The sequence below is a fragment of the Salarias fasciatus genome, chromosome 22, assembly GCF_902148845.1.
Source record: "Salarias fasciatus chromosome 22, fSalaFa1.1, whole genome shotgun sequence".
Classification (NCBI taxonomy): domain Eukaryota; kingdom Metazoa; phylum Chordata; class Actinopteri; order Blenniiformes; family Blenniidae; genus Salarias; species Salarias fasciatus.
Window position 1 is genome coordinate 3106420 of NC_043765.1, and position 24002 is coordinate 3130421.

The window sequence follows — 24002 nt, forward strand, 5'->3', positions numbered from 1 at the left end:
TCGACATGTCAAACGAAACACAAAATTCAAACACATACAGAAAAGAAGAAAGAAATCTATTTCCGCTTATATTAAATTGTCATTGAAATAAATTTATATTTCAGGATTAATCCACACCCATACATGCATGCTTGTTATCATATATATATATATATATATATATATATATATATATATATATGTATATATATATATGTATATATATATATATATATATACACACACATACATACATATATATATATACGTGTATATATATATATATATATATATATATATATATATATATATATATATATATATATATATATATATACACACACACACATACATATTTAAAAATGTCTGAATACTTAGTCAAAATTTTAAAGACACCATATAATGTAATAAACACATTTACATTAAAGAAGGTCTATAAACGTGTCCCTGAAGCCTCCATTGGTAAACTTCCCCCTCTTGTTTCTTCATCACAATGCAGATAAATCCAGACATGAGTTACTCAAAGCTCATGGAATTTTTATGGCAAATGAGCAAGTGTTGAAATAACAAAAAACAAACAAACAAATAATAAAAAAAAAACCCAGGGATTATTTTTCAATTGATGGGAGAGTAAAGTACCTTCAGCCACATCTGAACCTGATGTCAAATGTAAATGCAAAGTGAAAATACATGCATGTTAACACGTTAATTGGAAAAACATTATTTTTACTTGATAAACGTGGTCAAAAATGTTATTTATTTAAATTTGTGCTCAGGTTCAGAATGCTTAATATTTACAGATTTAGGTGCATGTTAGCTTATTTCAAGGGTTGTAGCTTCTCCTTGACTTGATTTGAAATGGAGATTTTCAACACACTGGTGCTGGTGAAGAATATCCGAAAACCTGCTTTGTGAAATATTTTAGAGTCCGTCTTACAAAACAGAACCACATCATGTACATATATGCAGTAGAAGTTCTGTTGGAACTGAACAAAATGACATCCTAATGCTTAACAAAAACTCTAAATCACCTAAAATTCCCCGTGGATTTCTACAAAAAGCTTTCACAATCCTGCCACCTCGTCCTGATCATGACATGGTGTGAGTGTCCTGCAGAAAGTGACCATATAGGGTCATGATTAAACTGCTGACTCAGTCGTCCTGTCCGGAGCAGGGAACGCATGAACACTAAACCAATAAACCCAGATCCAATCTACACACACTTACATATATTGGAATATATGTAGCACATATAGCTAACGTGTGAAAAGAGGAAGAGGCGCCCATACCACGAAGCCGCTGCTTCTGAAAGGCAGAGGGATAAAGTCATCATCAAAATACTTTTCAAAGTTACTGTAAGCATGTTTTTTGTATTTCTCGTCAGCCTGCCTTCTCTTCATTTCTCACTGGTTTTGCCTTCTCTAACCACTTTCTTGTTCTTCGCGTTGTTTGATGACTCTTCTCTCCAGTGTTTCCTCGCTGTGGGGGAGTACCCTGCAGAAAGAAAAAAAAAAAACCCACACAAGGCCGACCACAAGCAAAACACCTCAGACCTTCAAACGCGGTGTGACAGGAAACCCCTTCAAACTGTGTCAGGTGGCTGAGAGCGGCGAGGAGCGTCAGCGGGACGCCTCACTGCTCATCAACACTCTTTAAACAACTTAAAACTTGTTTTTTTATTTAAATTTTCATATCTGACCTTTAAGTCAGCTTTTTCTTGAAACTGCGGTTTCATCCGAAGGCGTGTTACAAAATGACCTTTAGTGACATCTGTGGATGAATGTAAAATTAAACACTGGATCACAGCTGTATGCAACTGTTTTGAGACTTTAGACTTTCAAAATATTCACACCATTATGGTCACCATTAACTATCCTCCAGCTAAATTATTCTGTTTCTAGGAACAAGTGTTTCATTTAAATTCCAGTCTTAGATTTTTGAGTTTGGGAGTTATACTGTTGGGACAAATCAGGTTCCTCCACAAAATCTTAGTTTTTTAAGGCCCATCTTGCACTGGTTGTGTTACGGATCCATAATAGCTGTGCAACGGAAAATTGCATTGCGCAGCAGGAGTTACAAGCATAGATATATGGCCATAGATATGGCTACTAGCATTAGCCCCATTGAAATGAACGGCTGTATTTCCACTGGAAACTTTGCAGCTGCAACAGAGTCACCAGTGATCCAGTAGCGGCTGTATTTCCTCCGCATACAGCGACCAACACGCCAGGGGTTGGATGAAAGATGACTGACCCATAAAGCCACGGACGACCGGACGTCGGTCCTCCAAAATAAAAATTTCCTCTTGCACTCCACAGCACATATGTGTCTCGTGGAGATGGCAAACTTTCAGTGCGGAGCTCTGGGAACCACTCTGGGATCCGGTGGAGATTTATTACAATGGGGGCGAATGCTGATAGCATATACTTATCTATGGCCATACATCTATGCTCGTAGCTCCTAATGCGTAATGTGATTTTCCACTGCGGATCCATTCCAGATTCGTCATGGAACCAGTGTAAAATGGCTCTAAGGGTTTGGAAGTATATTAATTTGTTCTGTGAAGGAAATCCAAGCTTCAGGAATCATTGTCTCTTTGACCGATCAGGACACAAGGAGCTAACTGGCCACACCTGAGGTATTTGGTGTACTTATGCTAATTTCAGTTTTTAGTGGAGACATTCAGTCAGCATAACAATCTAACCAGCTCGTGATGAGCTACAGAGGGCGCTGCCTTGTCCCAATTTTAGACCAAGAACCGAAAAAGCAGCAGAAGATGTTCGATTAAACCAACACTTAAATACCCATAAACTCAATACTGCCACCCAGTGCACAGAGGTGGCACTACTAGAATTGCTGCACCTTCATACACTGTTTTCAGCACAGCTATTGACTGTGTCACATTTCATCATTCACTGAACATTAGAAATTAAACTTCAAAATGTTGTCTCAACATGGGGCCTCAATGCCTCAATCAGGTCTCATGTTTATATTCTCTCTCTTTAAAAAGAAAAAAGCTGACTAATTCCTCAAAATGTTGAAATTGTCCACGTGAGGAAAGTTCTCAACTTTATATTTACTTCTGGAAATAGCAGAAGGAAATGCACACAGAGGTTCGCGTCTGTGTTTAAAATGTGCACCGCTGGTGGAGTCTTCCTCGGTCAGGTGCTGAACTGGCGTCCTTCTCTTTCTGTCCATCCAGAGGACAGCAAGCTTTTCTGGAGAAATGACGACTCGCACTGACTTCATGCTGACTCACTTGAAACTGTTGCTGCATTTAGATTTTCAGGGAAGATTTGCAGTCATTGCCCACATGGAGCATGATATGCATCATCCAAACGCTGTCCAACCCCGAGACTTAACAATCAGATTCCCGGAAAGATTCCTGAAGCATCGTGAGTGTGACTGACATCCGATGCTTTTCTGTGACTCAATGTGCGAGAGGTGAAGAAACTGCACAGAAATAACCCAATTCAGTTCCAAAGCCATGATAGCTAATACAGTCACCACTTTCTCAAGTTTTTCTTTGGAAAGAGGCGACACAAATCATGCATCACCGTTAAAAATGTGCAATCTCCAGTCTGTCCTGCGTCAGATGGATGTCACCAAACAGCAGGGTCTCCGTGTTCTGCTGTTCAGAAATGTCTTGAAAGGTTTTAAATTCTCTTGCTGGTTTGGTGGGCTACATTGGAGCCTCTTGCAAGCCGGTTTTGGCCCCACGGACCTCATATTTGACACCCCTGACTTGGCGTCAGATGGCCGTTTTGCTGGACTTGACTGCATTACACACCACAAGAGAGAAAATCCCAACAACACGAAAATGTATGTATAGAGACTAAAAGTGACATAATGTAATCAGAAAAAAATTATGCTAAGAGCAAAATGATATTTCAACAAACTGAAAAATGTCAGTTGAATATTTTATGCTGTGTGAACATGCAGTATACACCGAGCGATGGAAAGTTTGAAATATTAATGGCTAGAAAAGAAATAAAAAACCTGCTGCTCCTAGATAGGCTCTTATCTGTTAAGTCTTTACATGCTGATTGTCTGCAATGATGTAACTCTCTGTCACACACACACACACACACGAACGCCAGCAGTGCAGGAAAAAGGTCATATGCAGTCACTGAATCCTATCTTGTGATCAGCTGTTGTTCAGCAGCATGACTTTCTGTTTTACTTTGACGCAGAGATTTGATTAAAGATTACCGTCGAAATAGAGTTTCACCTTTACGCTGATGATGAATGTGTTTCTGTTGAAGACTGAACGGGAGTTAAAGTTGGAAATAGAGATGTGTACACACACATGTATGAGTGTGTGTCACTGGGTGTGCAAGGCGTGTGGCAAAGTGAAAAAAAAACAGTTCTATTGTATTCCCTTGAATTCCCTTTCCTTCTTTTCTTTTTTTAAAGCTGCATTGAGTAATTACACTTTTCCAAACACACATCATCAGTGTTTTTCGCTTTTCAAGTGTGTGTTGGCCTTTAATTGTAGTAATTTTGAAGTTCCTGTTTCCTGTTTGTGGGGTTTTTTTTATTATTGTTATTTTTGGTGAGGAGAAGACAGTAAACATGGGTGTGTGTTCTGAGTCACAACACGTGGCTGTGACACGATAGCCATCAGACGAATGAGTCCAAAGGTTTAAAGGTACAATACGTAATATTTGTTTTATTTATCATGTAGAACTAATATAATCATGGCAGCGATTTCAAGTGAAACCGTACTTGTGTTTCCATGACTGATGACAACTCAGGCCATTCTGATATAACAAGCAAACTACATCTTTTTCAAAACGTCCTGCAAAAGCGAAGGTTTACTGAAATGAAAACGCAACAACGATGCATTTTCACTGGAAATGTTGTTAATCAGGACCTGAGTCAACATTTTCCACCTGGTCCAAGCCTGCTTGGTGTTACGCTGCAAGTTAACAACACAGGGGATTCAGTTCAGTTCAGACAACTTTATTTATCCCACAAGGTGCAAATCATAGCTTCCCACTGCACACAGGCATTCAACAACATAATGAATAAATAATCAATCAATATTCAATAAATAGTCAATCTGTCAAGTAAGAACATTTAAGCATGGGGCAGAGTAAGCCATAAGCAGCCAATATATACAAGTTTAATAAAGATAAAATTAAAGACAAAGAAAATGTGGTGAAAATGAGACAATATGAACAGTATTTAAACGCAAGAAACAAATAAGTTTCACTGTTAAAATCAATAAAAAAGAACTGTTTTTGTGTTTTGGTGACAGCAGCTGAAGGGAAACTTTGAAAGGCTTTAAATAACAGAACAATAAAAATGTCATAACAATGTGACATTAAAAGAATTTGACTTCCTCATTTACTAAATTCTTTGTTGATCCTTATTGGCAATCAGCGTAAAGTTTACGAAGAACTTAAGCCGAGTCAAACACGGTGCCAAGATATCTGTGGGATTAAACAATTGCAAAATGTTTTGATTGGAAATGAAGGTTTGTTCTGGCGTTTCCTTCTTTAAAATCAATGATCAGCTCTTTGGTTTTAAATTCAAGACACCAAAAACAATTTAAGGACAAACTGGCATTAAAGTGACTCTATGCTGCAACCCGGTGTACAGCAGAGGCACGACTTCAATTTTCCATAGTGCCCTTTTAATGTATTAACATTTGAATAAACTGATGATTGTCAATGAAGATATTTTGAAGTTTTGTTTTTTATTTAATTTATTTATTTAGAATATGTTCAGTTTGCTAAATCACATTGAAAACACAAAAAGAAATAATTGGTATATTTTATATTTGACAACAAACACGTCAAACTGTATGCTATACAGTGGTGTCAGATACATTTTAGTTTCTTGGCCGTATTCAGCTTATTTCATCTTGAGTGGGTCAGATTGGTAAAACACAGTCAAAATGTCTAATTTTCACAAAACCAAATAATTACTACAGAAATGACAATAATCTCAACAGAACTGTTAATCAGACCTTCTGGTGCAGATATCTCAGCTCGGGTCGCGGCGTCATGTTGTGTCTGCTATCGTTAGGAAATCTCTGTTTTCTTTAAAAGTTTTACAATTTGCTTGGTGGATAGACGGGCCGGATTTGGCCCACAGGCTTTATGTTTGACACCCCTCGTATACACCTTCCCCTACCCTACCCCTACCCACCCACCCCGTTGTTCTGGTAGCATTTATATTCTTCCCATGTTCGACATGCTTCTACTCTTCTGATTACACTGACTTTTTCCTTGATTTCCTTGTTTATTGATGTTTTGAAGCATCTGTGGCTCCGTTCACATAACAGGACGCAGACCAGGCCATGCCCCGGATGGGTGGCCTCCTTTTAAAACACTTGTGATCAATGTAGCTGATGTTTCTTGATATATATTTTTTAACTTTCCATCCTCCACGGTGCCTCCACTGGGTCCCTGAAGGCAGCGTGAGGGTAATCCCAGCACAGCCAGTTCATCTGATGTCACCTCCCAATCGAAACTGCCACCCAGGAATAGACTGACCCTTATTCCCACTTCCCTCCTTATCGCGTGGGAGGCTACTGTTACAGTAAAGCAATAAAACTTTCACTGGTGATAAAAACTGTGCCATTGGTCACCGGCGGCCGCCTGATATTTATACAGAACATGAATGTTGAGATGGAGGTTTTCACTTCTCTTAATAGTTAAGTTAAGAGCATCTTCTGTAACATGTGAGATGTGAGCAAAACATTAAAAACAAGCCTCTAAAGGTTTTTGCTGTTTCTGTGAATCGGCTGCTGAAGACGGAGCGAAGCAGGTTGAAGAATCAGTTCTCACACTGCAAGAAGTGTGTGTGTGTGTGTGTGTGTGTGTGTGTGTGTGTGTGTGTGTGTGTGTGTGTGTGTGTGTGTGTGTGTGTGTACACGTTTTTCCATCCTTGTGAGGGATGGAAATTCCGGCACAACGTGCCTCGTGGGGACATTTTTTGGGTCCCCATGAGGGGAAACAGCGTTTTCTTGACCATGTTGTTGTTACTGAAAAAAGTAAAAGTGCAAAAACATTTCTTCAGGGCTACGCTTTGTTTTGGTGTGGGTTAGGGTTAGGGTAAGGGTCAGGGTTAGGAGTTAGATATGAATGGGAGTCAATGGAAGGTCCCCACGAGGATAGGAAGACAAAAGTGTGTGTGTGTGTGTGTGTGTGTGTGTGTGTGTGTGTGTGTGTGTGTGTGTGTGTGTGTGTGTGTGTGTGTATTGGATTACAGCGCCACCATGAGGCTGCACTAAATGCACTAAATAAAAGTATTTTAACACTTTAAAGCTGTAATCTGCAGATTGGCCACACGAGGGCAGTGTTGTTGAATGGAGAACATGCGTCTACATGTTTACCATGGTCAACTTCTAATACATACATTGCTGTTGCTGTTTTTTTCTGACAAATACTCATTTGACCATTTTGATTTGACTGCGATTAAACTGGACATTTAAAAGTAATTTTTGTCTATTTGAGTACAAGAAAATAGGACTTTCTCCCCCTCAAATGATTTGCTTTCACTCTCCTTTTCTGAAACCTAAATAAACCTACATATATGTAATATAATAAGCTTAAATATAATAAGAAGTAATAAATCATTTTTTATGGCGGTTCTGAAGGGTCAACTTTCCACTTGTTTCCATATTTGCAGAATACTTTTATGAGTTTAATGCTGCTGCTCGATGAGTGTGATGAATGTCATGTGTGTTCATAAATCAGTACCGTGTTCATATTGTCATAACTTTATATATGGGCTCTGCCGTCCATCGTTTGGTTGTTTCAGAAAATACTGTCCTCTGGAAACCAGGCGTGTTCCGACTGCTGTGAGCTTCCATCATGCACTGCCTTTCACTGTGGTCTTTTGCTGTTGTGCTTTGGCTTTTTCAGCTGTGTCATGTCTTTTTTTTTTTTTTTTTTTGTCTTTTTGTTTCACCACAGCTTCTGTCCCATTTCATTTCAGGTATTACTGTAATTAGCCCCTCACTAAAACTCATTCTACACCCTTAAAATGACATAAAATATCCCTTCCAGCAGCGGATCCACTGGTAATACATCATATTTGTCGACTTTCAAGGTAAGAGCTCAAGTAAATCTCTGTACCAACATGATGGGGGCATGTTATTTAATCAACACCTGGATGCTGGAATGTTCATCTTTTACTAAAACATGAAATCTTAACTTTGGAACTGATAAAAAAAATAATATTACTGATACACAATGTATTGATCTGCATGGTGTTGTAGAGGTTAGCACTCCTGCCTCACACTGACAAGGCTGAGACTTCCTGTGTGGAGTTTGCATGTTCTCCCTGTGCCTGTGAGGGTTTTCTATGATTTCCTCCAACAATTTCATGAAGCAGTGATGATGGATTGGTTGTTTCTGTTTGTTTCTCTGTGTTCGATGGAGTGGCGATCCGTCCAGGGTCCAAGAAGAAGCAGAAGATATCAAAACACTTGTCTTCTTTGTCATTTTCTAAATTTAAAAAAAGTTAATATTTACTTGACTCCTTGTTCTCATTGATGGAAAATAACAGTCATGTGCAGTAATAAAGGAAAACGGGGATGTAACACAGAGTTATGCGTCGCGATGCAGTGAAATGTTGACTGGATAATGATAATAGATGAGTTCATGCAGTGAAGACCACAGCCCCAGTATTTCAATTTCACAGCTATCTGTGATTACTTGACTGACTTTATCCTTTACTCCATTTGGAGACAAATATCTCTCCTTTACCATCTCCACATTCTTCAGACTGACTTGTTTTACCCTCATATTTAGACGATTTCAAGTTACAGAAAAAGGACTGAAGCAAATGACAGTAACAGTAATTAAATTCAATGAATTCAATTTCGTAGAATTTATGTGTTAAACATTCAAACACTTTTAAATTTAACTCACATGAACCAGAACCAGGTCATTACTTTTTTAAATTGAGGAAAAAATTTAATTTAAGACTGAAAGCTCTTGCAGGTTGAATCATGATCTGATCTGTATCATGGCTGGAGATAACGCTCCAGTATCTATAATTAACATACACATAAAAAAAAATGCATAGTTTGTGCATGGACATGTGGGGAAAACAAGTTAAGTTGCCTCAAAAGGAGAATCTTGTATCAATAAAATATTTGATGCATTTTAGAACCAGTACTTTCTTACTTTTACTTCATTAAATTGTTTCAAGTGCTGTTTTTACTTTCACCTGTCTCTTACGCGCATGTCTGTGTGCAGACTTATGTAAAGAATGTGAGAAAAGACAATAAAACCAGCGCCTGCGGCCTTGATATTAAAAAAAAAAAACTGAACATGTGATCATTCCTGATGAGAAAAAGGAAGCAAAACAAACTTTCATTCGTTTCCAAACGCCGTTGAAGTGCGTTGACGCACGGTGCGCATGCGGCGCGCAGCGTCCCGGAGGCTGTGCCGGATGACTGGGGCGTGTCGACACACCTGAGCTCACAGAATGAGGCAGCGGCAACAGCTGTAAGCTGTCAGGTGCCATCAGTCCGCGTCATCCCGCCCCTCTGCCGCCTCCATCCGCCTTTAACGAGCGGACAGTCCGCGGAAGAGCGAGGCGCGTCCAGCCGGGCAGAGATGGCGAAGAAGGGCCCGTCCATCAAAGGTTTCAGGAAGCTCTTCTCCAGGAGCGAAGCCAACATCAGCGAGTCGCTGGAGAAGGAGAAACACGAGGGAGAAAAGAAGAAGTTTAAGTTCCCGACGCTGAAGACCAAGTCCAAAAGCGGCTCGGAGAAGTCTCTGAACGGGAGCCAGCAGGTGCTCAGGTACGGCTTTACGCAGCGGCGTCGTGTTTTCGTGTCCGTGCATGTGACATGCGGCTTCTCGTGCACTGACAGAAACGCTCTACGCTGCAAATCTGCACGGAGAACAGAGCGGTTCGTTACTTTCCGCCTCCAGTGAAGCAGCTCCTGATGTGTCCGGGTGCTGTTCTTCGCCCCAAATGACCAATTCATCAACCAGCAGTGCTAAAGTGCGTTTAATTTACCCACCAGTGCGTTAATTTACCCACCAGTGCGTTAATTTACCCACCAGTGCGTTAATTTACCCACCAGTGCGTTAATTTACCCAGCATTGCAATGTTTGAACGTGCACACTTCTGGTTAAGACGCTGTTTCCACCGTTGAAAGTGGGCCGGATTGGTTTGATTGCATGACATTTGCCTTTTTTGCTTCAGTCAATATGTTAAAAATGCAGGAGGAAAGTTAGTAGACATTCTTTTCAAGCCCCTAAAGCCCTTTAGGGGAATTCCTTAACTATAACTTAACCAGTTTCAGTGTTTTATTGGTTTATAAACTGCAAGGCACTTAAAATGTTTCAGTTAAAAATGAAGAAATGACTTAAATTGTTTCCTTGTGAACCCTGCAGCAGCTTCATGAGTGAATCAGTCACGAAGTAATCTGAGTATATTGAGCTGAAAGTTTCAGGAGAAGGGGCTGCAAGTTGCCAGGTTTTCATGTTCTTCCTGTGTGTCCTCTCACAGTCCAAACCCATGGTTTGAGGCTGATAGGTGACTTTATCCTTCTCGTGGCCTGCAGGACAAGCAGCTTTAAGTTGGATGAACTGGTGTAAAAGACTTAATGTTTTCATCTCAGCCCCGGAGTCCACAGGTGTCCTGAGTTTCTTTGCCCCCTGCTGCCTCTCAGAAGCATCTCTTCCTCTGGATGTTTTGCGTAGTTACCAGTTCCTGACCTTGAGTCACTGAGGATGTTTTTTTTTTGTGTTGATGTTTCAGGAGAAACTCTGTTCTTCAGTAAGTTTTCTTCTTCTGTCTGTTTTGAAACCATCAGACCTGAATAAGACATGACGCTGGGTGTGTTCTGGAGGCCATTCACTGACCCCGATTGTGTGTGTGTTTGATATTTTTAGTGTCATTGTTATGTTCAACCTCGTCTGATCCCACATTGTGCTTCGGCAGCTTTGACTCTTTTAAAGCTGGTTTCCAGCTGCCGGCTTGTTGAAGCGTCCCGTTTGTCTCGGGTCCGTCGGCTGCTCCTCTCCAGGCCTCTTTTGCCTCCGTTCTTCTCATGAATGTCGGATAAGCTGCAGACTCCCTCTCTGAGCTCTGATGTTCCAAAACATGGCAGTGCAGCGAGCGCGTTGTGGACACGCCCTCTCTCACCTGCATGACCTACAAACACAAAGTAACACACTCTTTCTAGTGTCGGGTCAAGGCTGTAAGACGTCTGTTTTTGTGGGTCTTTTTGTTGACTTGTGAATATCTAATAACTGGAGAGCAGGCGTATGTTTGTGTAATCCGCCATCTTCCTCACCAGTCTTTTTAAAAACACATTCGTCCCGTCATGTTTACACTGAACCTGTTTCACCTGCAGAGTAAACAGACAGTTTTACGTTTCTGGAGTTATGAGAGCGTTATAGAAAACAGCGTCATGGATTCGCTTCATGAGATGACAGTAAATATCTGATTGACAATTTGGATTAGCTGCTTCCGCGATGCTCGGCTGTTTATATCTGTGAATCTGATTATTATTATTGTTTATTCACATAAAGCGGGCCGTGCTAAAGCAAGACCAGACCAGATGTTTTGAACGAAGCAGGTTGTCACTACGTGTCTGAACCACTCTGGTTTCTTCCTGAATTAAAATGAGTTCAACACAGCTGTATTGTATCATATATATATATATTTATTAGGGCTAGCAGAGTTAATTGTATTAATTCTAATAGGGATGACTAACAATTAATTTTTAATTGGGATTAATCATATAATTAGGCTTAGGGCTTTTTTTTTTCAGTTTGAAAACTGTATTTTTATCCGAGACGTTGCATGAAGTTGATTTACGTGGCACTTTATTTTGAAAGAAAATCTAACCAGGTCAAAAAGGAAATGCTTTCTGTGTTAGATTTCCAATCATGACGCTGTGGTCAGAGATCAGTGGCTGCAGGAGGTCTCCGTGCTGGAACTTCAGTGATGACTGTTTGGACTGATGGATGCTTCATGTGCTGAAAACTGCCTTCAAATGAAAAACACAATTTAAAAAAAGAAATCGCCAAGTGTAACTATGGAAAAATGCAATTGTGATTTTCTTAAAAAAACTAATCTTTTGACGCTTGGTTCGCGCCCTGCTTCCACACACCTGAATCTGATTATTCTGTCCTCACCAAGCACATAGCGAAGTCCAGTGACGAGCCTGTTCATGCCAGCTGGTGTGTGAGACAGGGAGAGAACTAAAACATGCTGGATAGGGGCTCTCCAGGAACAGGACTGGAGACCCCTCCAGTCCTGCCAGCATCTCGCCCCCTGCTGTGATGTGCTGGACTGTTTCAGGGTCTTGTCTAGAGTGATCCACCCCGGCCTCTCGTGATCCCGTGTTTAGGGCCTGTTCTAGTGCAGCCATGATCAGAGCCTCTGTGCATACCCCCCCCCCCCCCCCCCCCCCCCTTCCTTTTTTTCAACATTTTTCTTTGGAATGTGTTTATTTTGTGCAGCTGCTGGTTAATTAAAGTGCCTGTGTTCAGTTTGTTAATGAGTTTGACCCAGAATTGCATTTGTAGTAAAACTTTGAGGGGAAAAAAAATATTGTAATCCGAGTTCTGGGCCACATCACCCAGCTTTACATGGTAATCAGAGAGAGAACTCCAGTTACCAATATGAACACACAATTGAGAGTTTTTCCCAATGATTGCATTTCTGAAGTGAAGTTTCTACAAATAGTTCCTTGAATCTTGAATACGATCAGTGGCGGTGCCAGAGTATTTTTCCTGGTGGGGCTGAGGCGGGGCTGACCCATATTGTGGCAGGGCTCCAAAAAAATGCCAGAACTTCAATGTGAATGTATATTTAAAATAAAACAACACCCCGGCTCGATCTAGATGCAGTGAGAACACGGTCGCTCCCCGGGTCGAGCCAACTTTACTCGTTTGCCGCACTTTTGTCCGTGTGAGGCTTCCGTAGCGCACGACACGAACTGTTATTCTGAGCGCGCACGTCGAGCACGGCGGAGAGGAGAGCCGGTCTTCCTTCTGAAAGTCAGCGATTTGTATGACCTGCAGAAACATCATGTCCAACAGAACAACCGTTCTGGCTGCGTTCCGTCTCCGGTCCGGGATTACCGCAGCACTGTGTGCGGTGCCTCTGCAGTCCGCTGGAGGAGGTTGCCAGATCTGTTGATTGGAGCTGGTCAGACATGAATTTTGTGACCTGGAAAATCTCCTCGAAAACCGTGAGAAGCAGGACAAACTGTTCACCAACAAGACGGACTGTCCGGCGACGTTTAGAAACAAATGTGTCCATGTTTTGAAGAGCTTACTACCGTTAACTTAATCACGGGTGACTATGAGCCGCCAAAACAAATTACAGCCAGGTTAGCTCAGGCACACTCACATGAGTGACGTACTACGTAGCAGGACCCCAGAGTGACGGCTCAGCTGTCCTCGCAGACGCCTGTCTGAATGCCGTTACATGCCCCGCAGTGGCGCTGTTGGATTTCAAACGTTTCGTTTTTTCTTGGTTGGCTCATGGTAGGGCTAATACAATTCTTGGTGGGGCTTTAGCCCAACCAAGCCCCGCCCTGGCGCCGCCTATGAATACGATCATCTGATTCACCTATCAGGCACAGTGATGTGGAAACTGAATGCTAAATTTGTTTTCTTTCTCATAATTGGGAGAGATTAATATATTTAACATGGAGCTTGATAAAACTGAGTCATCAATATTATCAGGATATGAATTTATAATTGAAACAACTAAAATAGGTGTAAAGTTAGAATTTTGTGTCGATTTATTCATTTATCTGCCCACATCCCGGTTTCCACAATAATTTAAAGCGAAAGTGAAAAGCTGTCTGTGTCATACAGTTGTAGATTTTTCCTGAAGACCTGAGCTGCATCAGCTGAACATTCGCTTCGCATCCTGTTCCTGAACAGCTGCTGTCTGTGCTTCAGCTCCAGAGAATTCCTGTTTCTTGCCAACATGTTCTTCTGCAAGTTGTGAACCGATGCCAATTTTTTTTTCGTTCTTCTCCTCTGGCGCTTCTCGCACAGGTGAAATGTCTTCATTGTCCTTCTGACTGTGGATAAATGCTCTTTGACGTCAATATTTTGCTCATCCTGAGATGACTTTAAGGCTTTTAGGACGGTTCATATGCATGAAACGCTCCATTCTCAGGTGGGCTGAACAGTCTTGGACATGCTTAAATCCAGGGGTGTCGACACATTTTAGTTCAGCCAGATCTGATCCGGAGTGGGCTCTGGTGAACTCGATCCAAAATGACTTTCAATTTTCAGCTTTAAAGTTGTACTTTGTTGGGGTTCAGAGTAAAGGTGATTAAAATGTTCATATTTTAACAAGAAGCAAAGAGTCACAACAATCTCAACCTGAGGCAGATTTTAATGAAACTTTCTGCTTCAACATGCTGTGAAATGTCCGCAGAGCTTCTCCTGCAGCTCTTGCATCAAGCCTTTGGTGGGCCGGTTTTGTTCGACACCCCTGCTGTCGAGCCTTTCTGGATGGACTCATGTTCTCCCTGAGCTTGTTTAGAGTTTTGCTGGGTGCTCTGACTTCCTCCCACGTGACCAGACGGATGCATTTGAGGTTAATCATTGACTCGCGATGGAATGTGCTTTTGAGTGATGGACTGGTGGCCTGTTCAGGGTGTGGCCGACCTTCTGCACACAGTTTGCATGGATCTGCACCAGTGACCTCGAGCTGGGCAAATAAGAGGATGAAGGGGTAAACGAGAAGGAAAGCCTCAGCCTCCGAACAATTCAGACAGAAAAACTGCATCTTGCATCACTTGTACAAGATCTTTAAACTCGTAAAACAAAAATAACTGCTTGAATCTGTAGCGGACTTCTTGATCTAATTTGCTTGAAGGTGCTGAGTGGTTCCCTGCAGTCTGGCATCATGCACTCCTCGTTGGAGCAACATGCTGTAGATGTCAATATGTAGAGTTGTGGTGTCAAACATAAGGCCCGTGGGCCAAAGGCATGCTGTCATGGAGAGTTTGGGAAAACATGCAGGATGCAGCAGTTGGAGAAGTTTCAAAAACATTTCCCCGGATTTTGCACCACAAGGTTTCAATAAAATTAGCTTTCTGTGGAGATTATAGTCTTTTTTTCTGTCGTAAATGTTTGATTTTCTTTTTCATCTCCTATACTCTGCACCACGACAAAAAACTTTAAAATGTCAAATTCCTGAGGCCCAGCGCTGCATAAAGTGAAGTGAGATCGACCTGAATGAAGCCTGTAATAAATGCGACGCATGCATCGAATGAACACAACAGACTGGCTGCACACACACTTTGAATTTCATGGCGTCGGACAGAAGTGCCTACGAAGGAGAAAACGCGTTCTGGAGCTTCACGCCCACCCATGGCTCCTGCGGGTGGAGCGGAGGGCGAGCTCGGAGTCGCGTGGCGTTTGCAGGGCGGCCATGTTGCTCAGGTGGCCTCAGAGCAGACGTGCTGACAGCTGGTGTTTGCTCAGAAGGAAAATGAATTGCGAAGCTGCCGCCGCCGCCTCTGTACACAGACCCACTCAGGGAGGTTACGCAAGGGGAAAGTTCCCGGCTCGTTCTCTCTGAACTTAGAAACAAATTGCAACAAATTTGAGGAAATTTCAAATTAATTTTAGAGACTGATTTATATTATTTTGAATGAGAACAATAAGGATAATGAGTCGGTGCTATTTTCTTCATTGTTAACCACAATTACACGACAATGGGAGTTCAGTTCAGTGTGTGTGGGAGTGTGTGTGTGTACATATAGAAGCGCTGACATTGTCCCAGATGGGATTAAGTCCAGACGGATTGAGTCTGTTTTTGTTGTTGGTTGAAGCTTCGGCTTCAGTCCACACCAGGATGGTATCTTGAGGATTTCAGGGTCTCGGGAAGTCGCTCTGTTTTGGTTCCGCGGTTCTCACAAAGTTCACGGTTATGTCAAAGTCACATCACTTGTCTGAAACATGACAGCTGATTGTACTGAATTACCGAGACGACTCTGAGTTTCTCTCCGAGCCCGGCCGAACACACCCACGCTCTCAAAGTATCTGTTAGTCAGACGAACCCCGGACTGGAGTCGTGGATTAATGGAAGCGCTGCAGAGGAACCTGCCGTTCTGCATGCCTGCCACATTATCATCATGAAACTACGAATCAGGCGGACAAAGAGGCGCATGCATGCCAGCTCGCCGCCAAAGGATACAAGTTGCCTGCATCTTTGTTACAGAAGCAGCTCATCTGTTTCAGCTCGACTGCGCTTGAATTTTTAACATTATTCAAAACAATACAGATCCGATGAGTCAATGTTTTGTTGAACTCGTTGGTTAGCTTTGTGCATGAAGTGTGTGTGTGTGCACAGCAAAGCCAGGTTTATATAAACCCAACTTGCAGCATACCTGAGGAACATATGCTTACAAAATCAACACTGATTCATAGTTTGCATAGAATGAATTCACAGATGCATCGATGTTATTTAAATAGTTAAAAATCAATAGTAGCTTCGGCGTTTTTTTGCACCTTTTCAACCCTTGGTGCCTTGTGACATTTATTCCACATGCAAAAGATTTACTAGCGAGTCATTTCAGCTATTCATAAACAAAACCTGTACCATAAAGGGGTCCTCCTGGGTCGGTTCTCTAGTAATTCATTGACTGAACGTCGGGTTTGTCTTGACCTTGTGTGCTGCATTGCAGTCAAGATCAGCAACGTTTAGCCTTTGTGGAAACCGTCCCAGCAGCTGCAGCGAAGAGGCATAATTATCTGTCATGCATGACAATGCAGAAGAGAAAGTCGCTCCAATTGGTCTTTTGTATGTGTTGAAAATGGAGCGGAGGAGTAATGAGTCGGATTCCGGTTAGTTGTTACTAATAGATCATCTGAGCATCCTGCGAACAAAGCAATAGTCAAACATTAACTTTTTAAACGCGTCGTCTGTTGGGTAATGACACCCGGGCAGTGACGATGCCTGTGGGAAGACGGCGGAGAGGCTGAGCTTTGACGAGCGTCGCAGTGCTGCTGTTATCTGAGACCAAACATTGAAGATGCAAACAAAGCTCTATTACATGACTTTGTTTGGCCTTTGAGGCTGCGAGATACTCCTTCTCTTTCTGCATGATGATCGTCTTTCAGCTTATGAGACTGAGGTTGTCAATCGATTGTCTGTTTGATATTGAAGACGCCTTGTTGGAGGTGTGTTGCACTTTGGGTCGACTGGGGCCGCTGTCGCAGCTTTGCAGTGTCTTGTACATCATGTGTGAACATTTTGTTCGTATACTTGACATTAAGGCCCCATTCAGACATTTTCAGGCGAAAATGCAAAGCTTTCGTTGTGTTTTGGGAGTCCGTTTACATGCTAACAGTGGTTGCAATCACTGAAAAGGTGGAAACCTTTCTGAAAACGACTCCTGGAAGTTTGGCAGTGAAGAGGAGGATTGGCTGAGGGGTGGAGGTGTCGGTTGCATCCAACTGGTACGTCATGTAGCTCCCCTCAGAGGAACCGGAGACAAGAATGTCCCTTTGTGCTCCGTGTGCCATGAGTGAAGGAATCTGAAGTGAGCCAGATGTCTGTCAACGCCCCGCCGGCCTTAATGTGTCGGGCTTCATTCACTCATTCATTCCCTCATGCTTTCAGGGTGTGTGTGTGTGTGTGCGCACTTCGATATTTGATGAGGGAAGTTTATTTGTGCTCACCCTTGTTGGTATGTGCATACAGGAAGACGAGTTTCCTAAAGAAATGGTGGATTGAAGGTTTGTTTCAGTGTGTTGGGTTGTCCGACAGGCAGCATGAGAGCGTTCTGCTTCGGGCTGGGTGTCGTCGGGGAAGCCGCGATGCGCTTTAATGCTCGTAAAATATCATCAGAACAAACCTTTCATCACCGTTTCCTGCAAGACGTGATCTGGATTCAGCGTTGTCTGTTAATCTCCGTGAAGTTCCTCCATGATCTCTAAAGCTTTCGTCTGATTATTGACGCATCTTAAACAGACCTTTGTTGGGCAATTTAGGAAAAGCCTTGTCTTTCTGGGGGGGGGGTTAAAGGTCCTGTGGCGTTTCAATTTAGACGGCACATTTAGTACAAAAGTCAGGGCCAGTGTTCTTCAGGTATAAATGCAGCAGCACAAATACATATTAACCCTTTTTTTTGTTGTGTATAAGGTCCCGTCTCTCTTTTGCTCTTGCTTGCCTTCTTGCTTTCCTTATTTCACACTTTTCGCTCTTGTCTTTCGCCGCTTGAAACAAGTGACGACCATCCTGCAGAGGCTATCATTTTCTGGAAAACATAATTGGAATGCATCAGTTTTATGGATGAGAAAAATTCTTTGCTCCCAAAGGATTTTCTTCCCTGTAAAGGCTTCATTTCTGTGATAAAGGACTGTTTTTAAGAAGCGTGTCGAAGCTTCTAAAAGTGGTAAAACAATCTGTTGATCAGTCGATTCTCAGCTGGAACGTAATATTTGTCATGGAACGTCGGTGAGTGTGTGTTTTTTTAGGTGGAGCCTTGTTTTGTGCGTTTGCATAAAGAAAGTATGTGGTTTGACGGAGCCGAGTGGTTTCCAGTGTCTACAGATGAACTCCATAAATTATGTCTGAATTCAGCAAACCGGTCCTCCTTTCCTTCTCTCTCTCTCTCCCTCTCTCTCTCTCTCCCTCTCTCTCCATCTCGTGCTGTCGTTCTTGCTCTTAACCAAACAAACGCCGTCAGTCACTGTTCGCTGCTTTGCCAGAGGACAGAAGACACTTTCCTCTCTCCTTGCATCCTGCTGGACTTCACTCAGTCCCGTTCATGAGATTCTTTTCATGAACATCGTGTTGTAAGTTCACACACTGAAGGGCTTTGTGTGTTTTCGAGCGTGTTGACATGTAAACAGGCTTCAGCTCGGGACACAGATGTGACTCAGCCTCTTATCCGGAGACGTCTTTTCCAACCAGAAGGACAAACGGCCTCACACAGGGCTAATCGCCGGGTCATTACTCCGATGAATCTGAAGCATGCCGTGCAGCTTTGGTCACTGTGGAGTGTGTCTGTGGATGTGTGTGTGTCTAAGTGGCCAGTTCGACTCTAAAACTCAATCATTAAAACTGCATAAAGAATGAGTGAATGAATGAAAAAGACCGTGAACTGTTGTCACCAGAGAGGTGAAGGCTGCACGCTGCTCTGTGTACACACCAGCGTGCGCAGCTGCTGAAGACACACTGATCCCTAACCTGCGGCGTCTTTGTTTGCTCGCCATTCCACTTCCTGTTTCGTCCAGTTATCTAAAGGGAAGCTGTCCACATGAGCACCAAGTGACCTTTGTGCTGCCTGTTTGATGAGAGGATGGCTCTCAATAACCGTTGAGGGATTTCTGTTGACTGAAGAGCCGGCGGCGTTGAGGGTGTATTAATACCGACCGGTGTTGTTTTCATTACCAGCTGAAAAGGTATTGGATCAAAAAAGTGGCTTAACTGTTGGTTTAATACCAGAGATTAATTACAAAGCAAAACACACAAAGGAACAGAAGCGCTCGACTGATCCGGAGCAGAAGCTGCAGCTTATGAAAAGAGTTCATCCACAGCGATCCGGAGTGTGTCGGCTGAGCGTCGACCGGAGGAGCCGAGTGTTGGAGGGAAGCCGGACGAGCAGCAGGGCAGAGGAGCGGCCGCTGCAGCGAGCTGCTTCAGACCCTCGTGTCTCGGCTGCCTCGCTGATGTTGATCATACAGCTGGAAGTCAAGAAAGTTTATGTGAAAATTAAAAAAACTTTCGTTGCATTTTGAGTGTCTGTTTACATGACAACGATGCCTGGAGCCTCTGAAAACGCAGCTTTTGTAAAATATTGCTGCTGCACGTGCTCACTATGGCCGTACCGAGGAGTTCTGCACAGTGTCATGACTGCCAGTCCAGGTTCTGCTGGTCCTGGTCACGGGGATTGTAATAACCATCCAGCGTGGTCGTTCCAGTGGAGACATGAAAGTTCTCTGAAAAAGACAAAAAAAAAAAAAAAAAAAGTTCATTTTCATGTTTTCATTTGGTCTTCTGACACCTTCAAAAGTTTTGAGAACATAATTCCATTTCCACAGAAAGACGCAGAAATCTAACAAAACTTTCAATATTTCAGGAATAATTTGATTAGAATTTTAAGGAAAATCTGTTTGAAGGTTTTTTTTTTTTATTATTTTTTTAAAGGATGACCATTTAATTCACAAGCAGGATGAGAGAAAAGTAAGATGTCATTTTAAATTAGGCTCCTTATTTTGGTTATTTAAATTTCGTAGCACATGCATAATGGAGCTGGGACGATATGCTTCTTTCTCAGTTAGGATTTTTTTTTTTTTACGATGTTCCGGCTGCCGATTTAAATTGCGATTCTTCAATTTGGACAATTTTTTTTTTTTTTTTTTACTTAAATGCCAGACCACGTGAAAGTCTATTGATGACGTCTACAAACTTTAATCGGGCCATATTCCCCCAAAAAATGCTCACATCTGAGTCCAACTGATTTAGCTTTGGACTTTCTTTTCAAAAGCTTTGACTGTGTATAAAAGAGGATTTGAAAAAAAGTAGCTTTCTTAAAACCCAGCCATTTCATCCTGAAGTCTTCTTAAAATACAGTACATACTAGTTTATTTTACTTTGCGAAAACAATACAAAAAGCACGGTCATAAACGAGTGGTTTAAGTACATTACTGTTCAACTAATATGGGAAAAAAATCGATTTCTGAACAAAAAAAATCCCCCCCAGTGCATAACAGACAGGATCTAAACTGCCACAGTCTTCTGCAGTTACTTGGGTTTTCTCATTATTAAGATGTATCGTGCATTTAGGAACTCCTTTTTTTTTTTTTTTTTTTAGATTAGCTGGTGTATTGGATTACTTCAGTCTCATTTTAATGACTACCACGATGTTAATATGAACGTTAACATGTGAACTCTCTTTCCAGTGACGTCGACTCCTGTAACCCACCAGAGGATGGAGAAGTCTGGGCCGACGCCGTCGTCCCTAAAAACAAGAGGTCGTCTCTCTACGGCACGGCGCCCAGAGTGAAGGTGGGTGAAGTGGAGGGATTTACTGGATGCTGTTCATCTGAACTCAACTTTAGCGTTCTAAAGCTGAATGCCGTCTGAAGCAGATTAAAGCGAACACTCATGCGTTGTATATGCGGTTTGGTTGTAAAATCTGAATCTTTTCTCATAATTTGTGCATTACATCATCTACAATAGTGAATTGATTTTTTTTAAACTACCGTCTCACTTGTCATAAGATTCACATCCCATCCTTGGTCTCACACTGACTTGTAGAGACGTTTTTTTATCCTCTTCGGTACCAAAACCTGCCCGGATCAGTAGCTTTGTGTTGTAGTCCTGAGGTTTTTCTTCTGATCACATTGCAGGTCAGACGTTCTCCAAACACTCTGAACTCACCAGAAATGTGTCTGAACATGAACGTTCTCTCTCAACAGTCGCCTCATTCCAGCTGTGGGTCCCTCGGGGTCTGTCTTGCATAACTGTGACCCCTTTACCCTCCTGAGCGCTGACTGACATGACTCCTATAGCTGCTACACACACACTCACTCAGACTTGTGTAGTTCTGAGATGCATTATGTCACCACACACTCTCCGCACAGAGAATACCTGCTCTGTGTGTGTGTGTGTGTGTGTAAACAGCTGCTATCTGTCCAGTAAAGTTACCTGTGATTGCTGAATTCTTTATTCCTCAGATGTTATGGTTTCATTATGCCTGGATGAGTCTGAGCTTTCCTTCCCAGACATGCCCGCAGGTTGTTATCTGACAAATCGGATCAGAAAATCCAGCAAAAACGTAAACTAAATAAACTGGCATAATCTCCAGCAGAGGGCGCCATTGCTCTGGAAAGCTTCTGAACTAAAGTATTAGTGGCTGACTGCTGACATCTGCTGAGCAAAACACAAACTGCTTAACATTTCGATGGAATAGAGGTCAACAGGGGCAGGTGTAGATGTAGTGGGCAGCAGAAAACTGTGTCTAAATGACCCAAAGATGAATATAATCCTGATATGGTCTGTTATTAACACTGGCTTCAGACTTGTCTTATAGCTGTTGCATTATGGGTGTTTTTCCAAACTCTCCTTGACAGCATGGCTTGGAGGATAATTTGATCACGACCTAAAACTCGGGTCTGTGTGTTTTGATTTGGATTTGACCGATCATCTGATGTCCTAATAATAACTTGTAGTTTGTCTCATTAAACCTCAGAGAGAGACGATCAGCTTCCGCAGCTTTAATACATGAAGCCCGGATTTCAACACACAACCGTCTGATGTTTATCATACTTGAGGATTGCTTCGTCCGCCTCCCTCTAGACGCAGCTCAGCTGCTCTCTGATTGTTGTCTTCACATTTCACACATCAGTAAAGGAGGAATTCCTGCAGACACACCCAGATGTGAGTGATGTGTGTGACACTCAGCAGCTGTTTGGATTCCTCTTCTCCGTCCAGGCTCAACAAAACACGCTCACCAAAGCACTATCCAACTCCATCTTCGTATCGGCCTGCATGAGTTTTATATCTTTATGAAATATCTGCAGGAAACCCGTTGCTCTCAGGAAATCCTCAAACAAGACACTTTGGCATCTTTTCTAAAGTTGATGAAGAAAACGGACTCGTGGGCTAAAAGCACGACAGCCAGAGCTCAAGGTTCAGAAGAAGCAGCTCTTCAAACATGTAAACATGAAAATTTTCTGAGACAGAAACACGAAAACGATGCATTTTCACTTGAAACGTCATGCAAATTAGCGCTTACATCTTTTCAACAGATGTGTATTAAATTCAGATGCAATTTGTAGTCTGGGAAACAAGGTAGAAGTACAGAGACCTGTGTTTCTCAAAGTTGTCATCAAAGCTAAATTTTTGACCAAAAGTTTAAATTAAAATGTAAAAAGTGCGCAGGCTGACTCACTGACTCCTCTGATCAAATGCCATTCATATTTATTTCTCATGATCTGTATTTGTGTTGCCAGGTTGTTCGCATGCATTTTTAAAGAAAGGGTTACTTCAATTATTACTTGGAAACAGAAGAGATTTTGAAATGTTAAAATGGTAGAATAAATGTTTTAACTATTCACTTGAAGACTATTTGTGCTGATATACTCTAGTAGATTTGCAGGTAGACGTATGTTTACTTGCCAGGTCTGATTTTCAGATGTTCTGGTGATAAAAGTGGTTTATGAGAGTAAAACTCTTTAAGAGTGGAATTTTTATTGTCACTGAGTTCCCCGAACGACAATAATCCAAGCAGCTTCACTACTGTAGGCTTGAGAATTCATGTTCTTCTGGTCCTTCATTCCAAACAGTGAAAACGACCCCACCCTGAGAAAAATGAAGTGAGCAATGTCAACAGTTTTTTTTTTTCTTCTCTTGTTTACTGTGTGTGTGCATGGTGTGTGTGTGTGTGTGTGTGTGTGTGTGTGTTCCTCATTCTTCGCTTACAATTATCCTGCCTGACTGACACGAGCGATCAGCTCAGTTTGTTTAATGAATTCTGAAACGGGGGGAAAAATTTTTCCATCAAACTGATTAAAAGTGACAGATTCAGAATTGAGGATGATCATGGAACTGAAGTGTGGGATGAGGAAACGGAGAGATGCTTTGGAGACTAAATGAAGTCCAACAACATTAGAAATCACTAACTTTACGTAAACTTCATTAGAAAATACTGTGTTTTTCCAGGTTATCCACACAAACAAGATTTTTGTACCTTCAAAGCATTAGATGTTAAAAAAAAAAAACAAAAGTTGATGTAGTTATGCTGCTTATCCTGTGAATGAATGCCATTGTGGTCTGTTTTGACAGGACAAAGACATCAGCTACTCGGAGTTGGACCTACGGAAGCCCAAAAGGTTCGCCACGTTTTCCTTTGGTTTCAAAAAGAAAAAGAAGAGAGATGAAGACGACATGTCAAAGAGCTCCTTTGGCCTCCATAGCCAAGGCATCGAAGAGCAGCAAGAGGTAAAATCACGTGCTTCACTGAGACTTTCCTCCAGTTAGTTTATCAGTAGATCAGCTGAAGTGATGCCGGCATTGTGACAGAGATTTCACTTCTCATAACA

The 24002-nt window shown here is 42.0% G+C and overlaps 1 protein-coding gene across 1 annotated transcript in view; it reads left to right on the plus strand.

Moving 5' to 3' along the window:
• Window positions 1–9527: 9527 nt before the first annotated feature.
• The window catches only part of crybg2 (crystallin beta-gamma domain containing 2), a 47772-nt gene continuing 33297 nt past the window's right edge, over window positions 9528–24002 (plus strand). Inside the window, exons 1-3 of the mRNA XM_030121128.1 lie at window positions 9528–9751; window positions 20859–20964; window positions 23746–23901. Coding sequence (XP_029976988.1) covers window positions 9564–9751; window positions 20859–20964; window positions 23746–23901 — 450 coding nt within the window. The 5' untranslated portion in view covers window positions 9528–9563. The remainder of the gene's footprint in view (window positions 9752–20858; window positions 20965–23745; window positions 23902–24002) is intronic.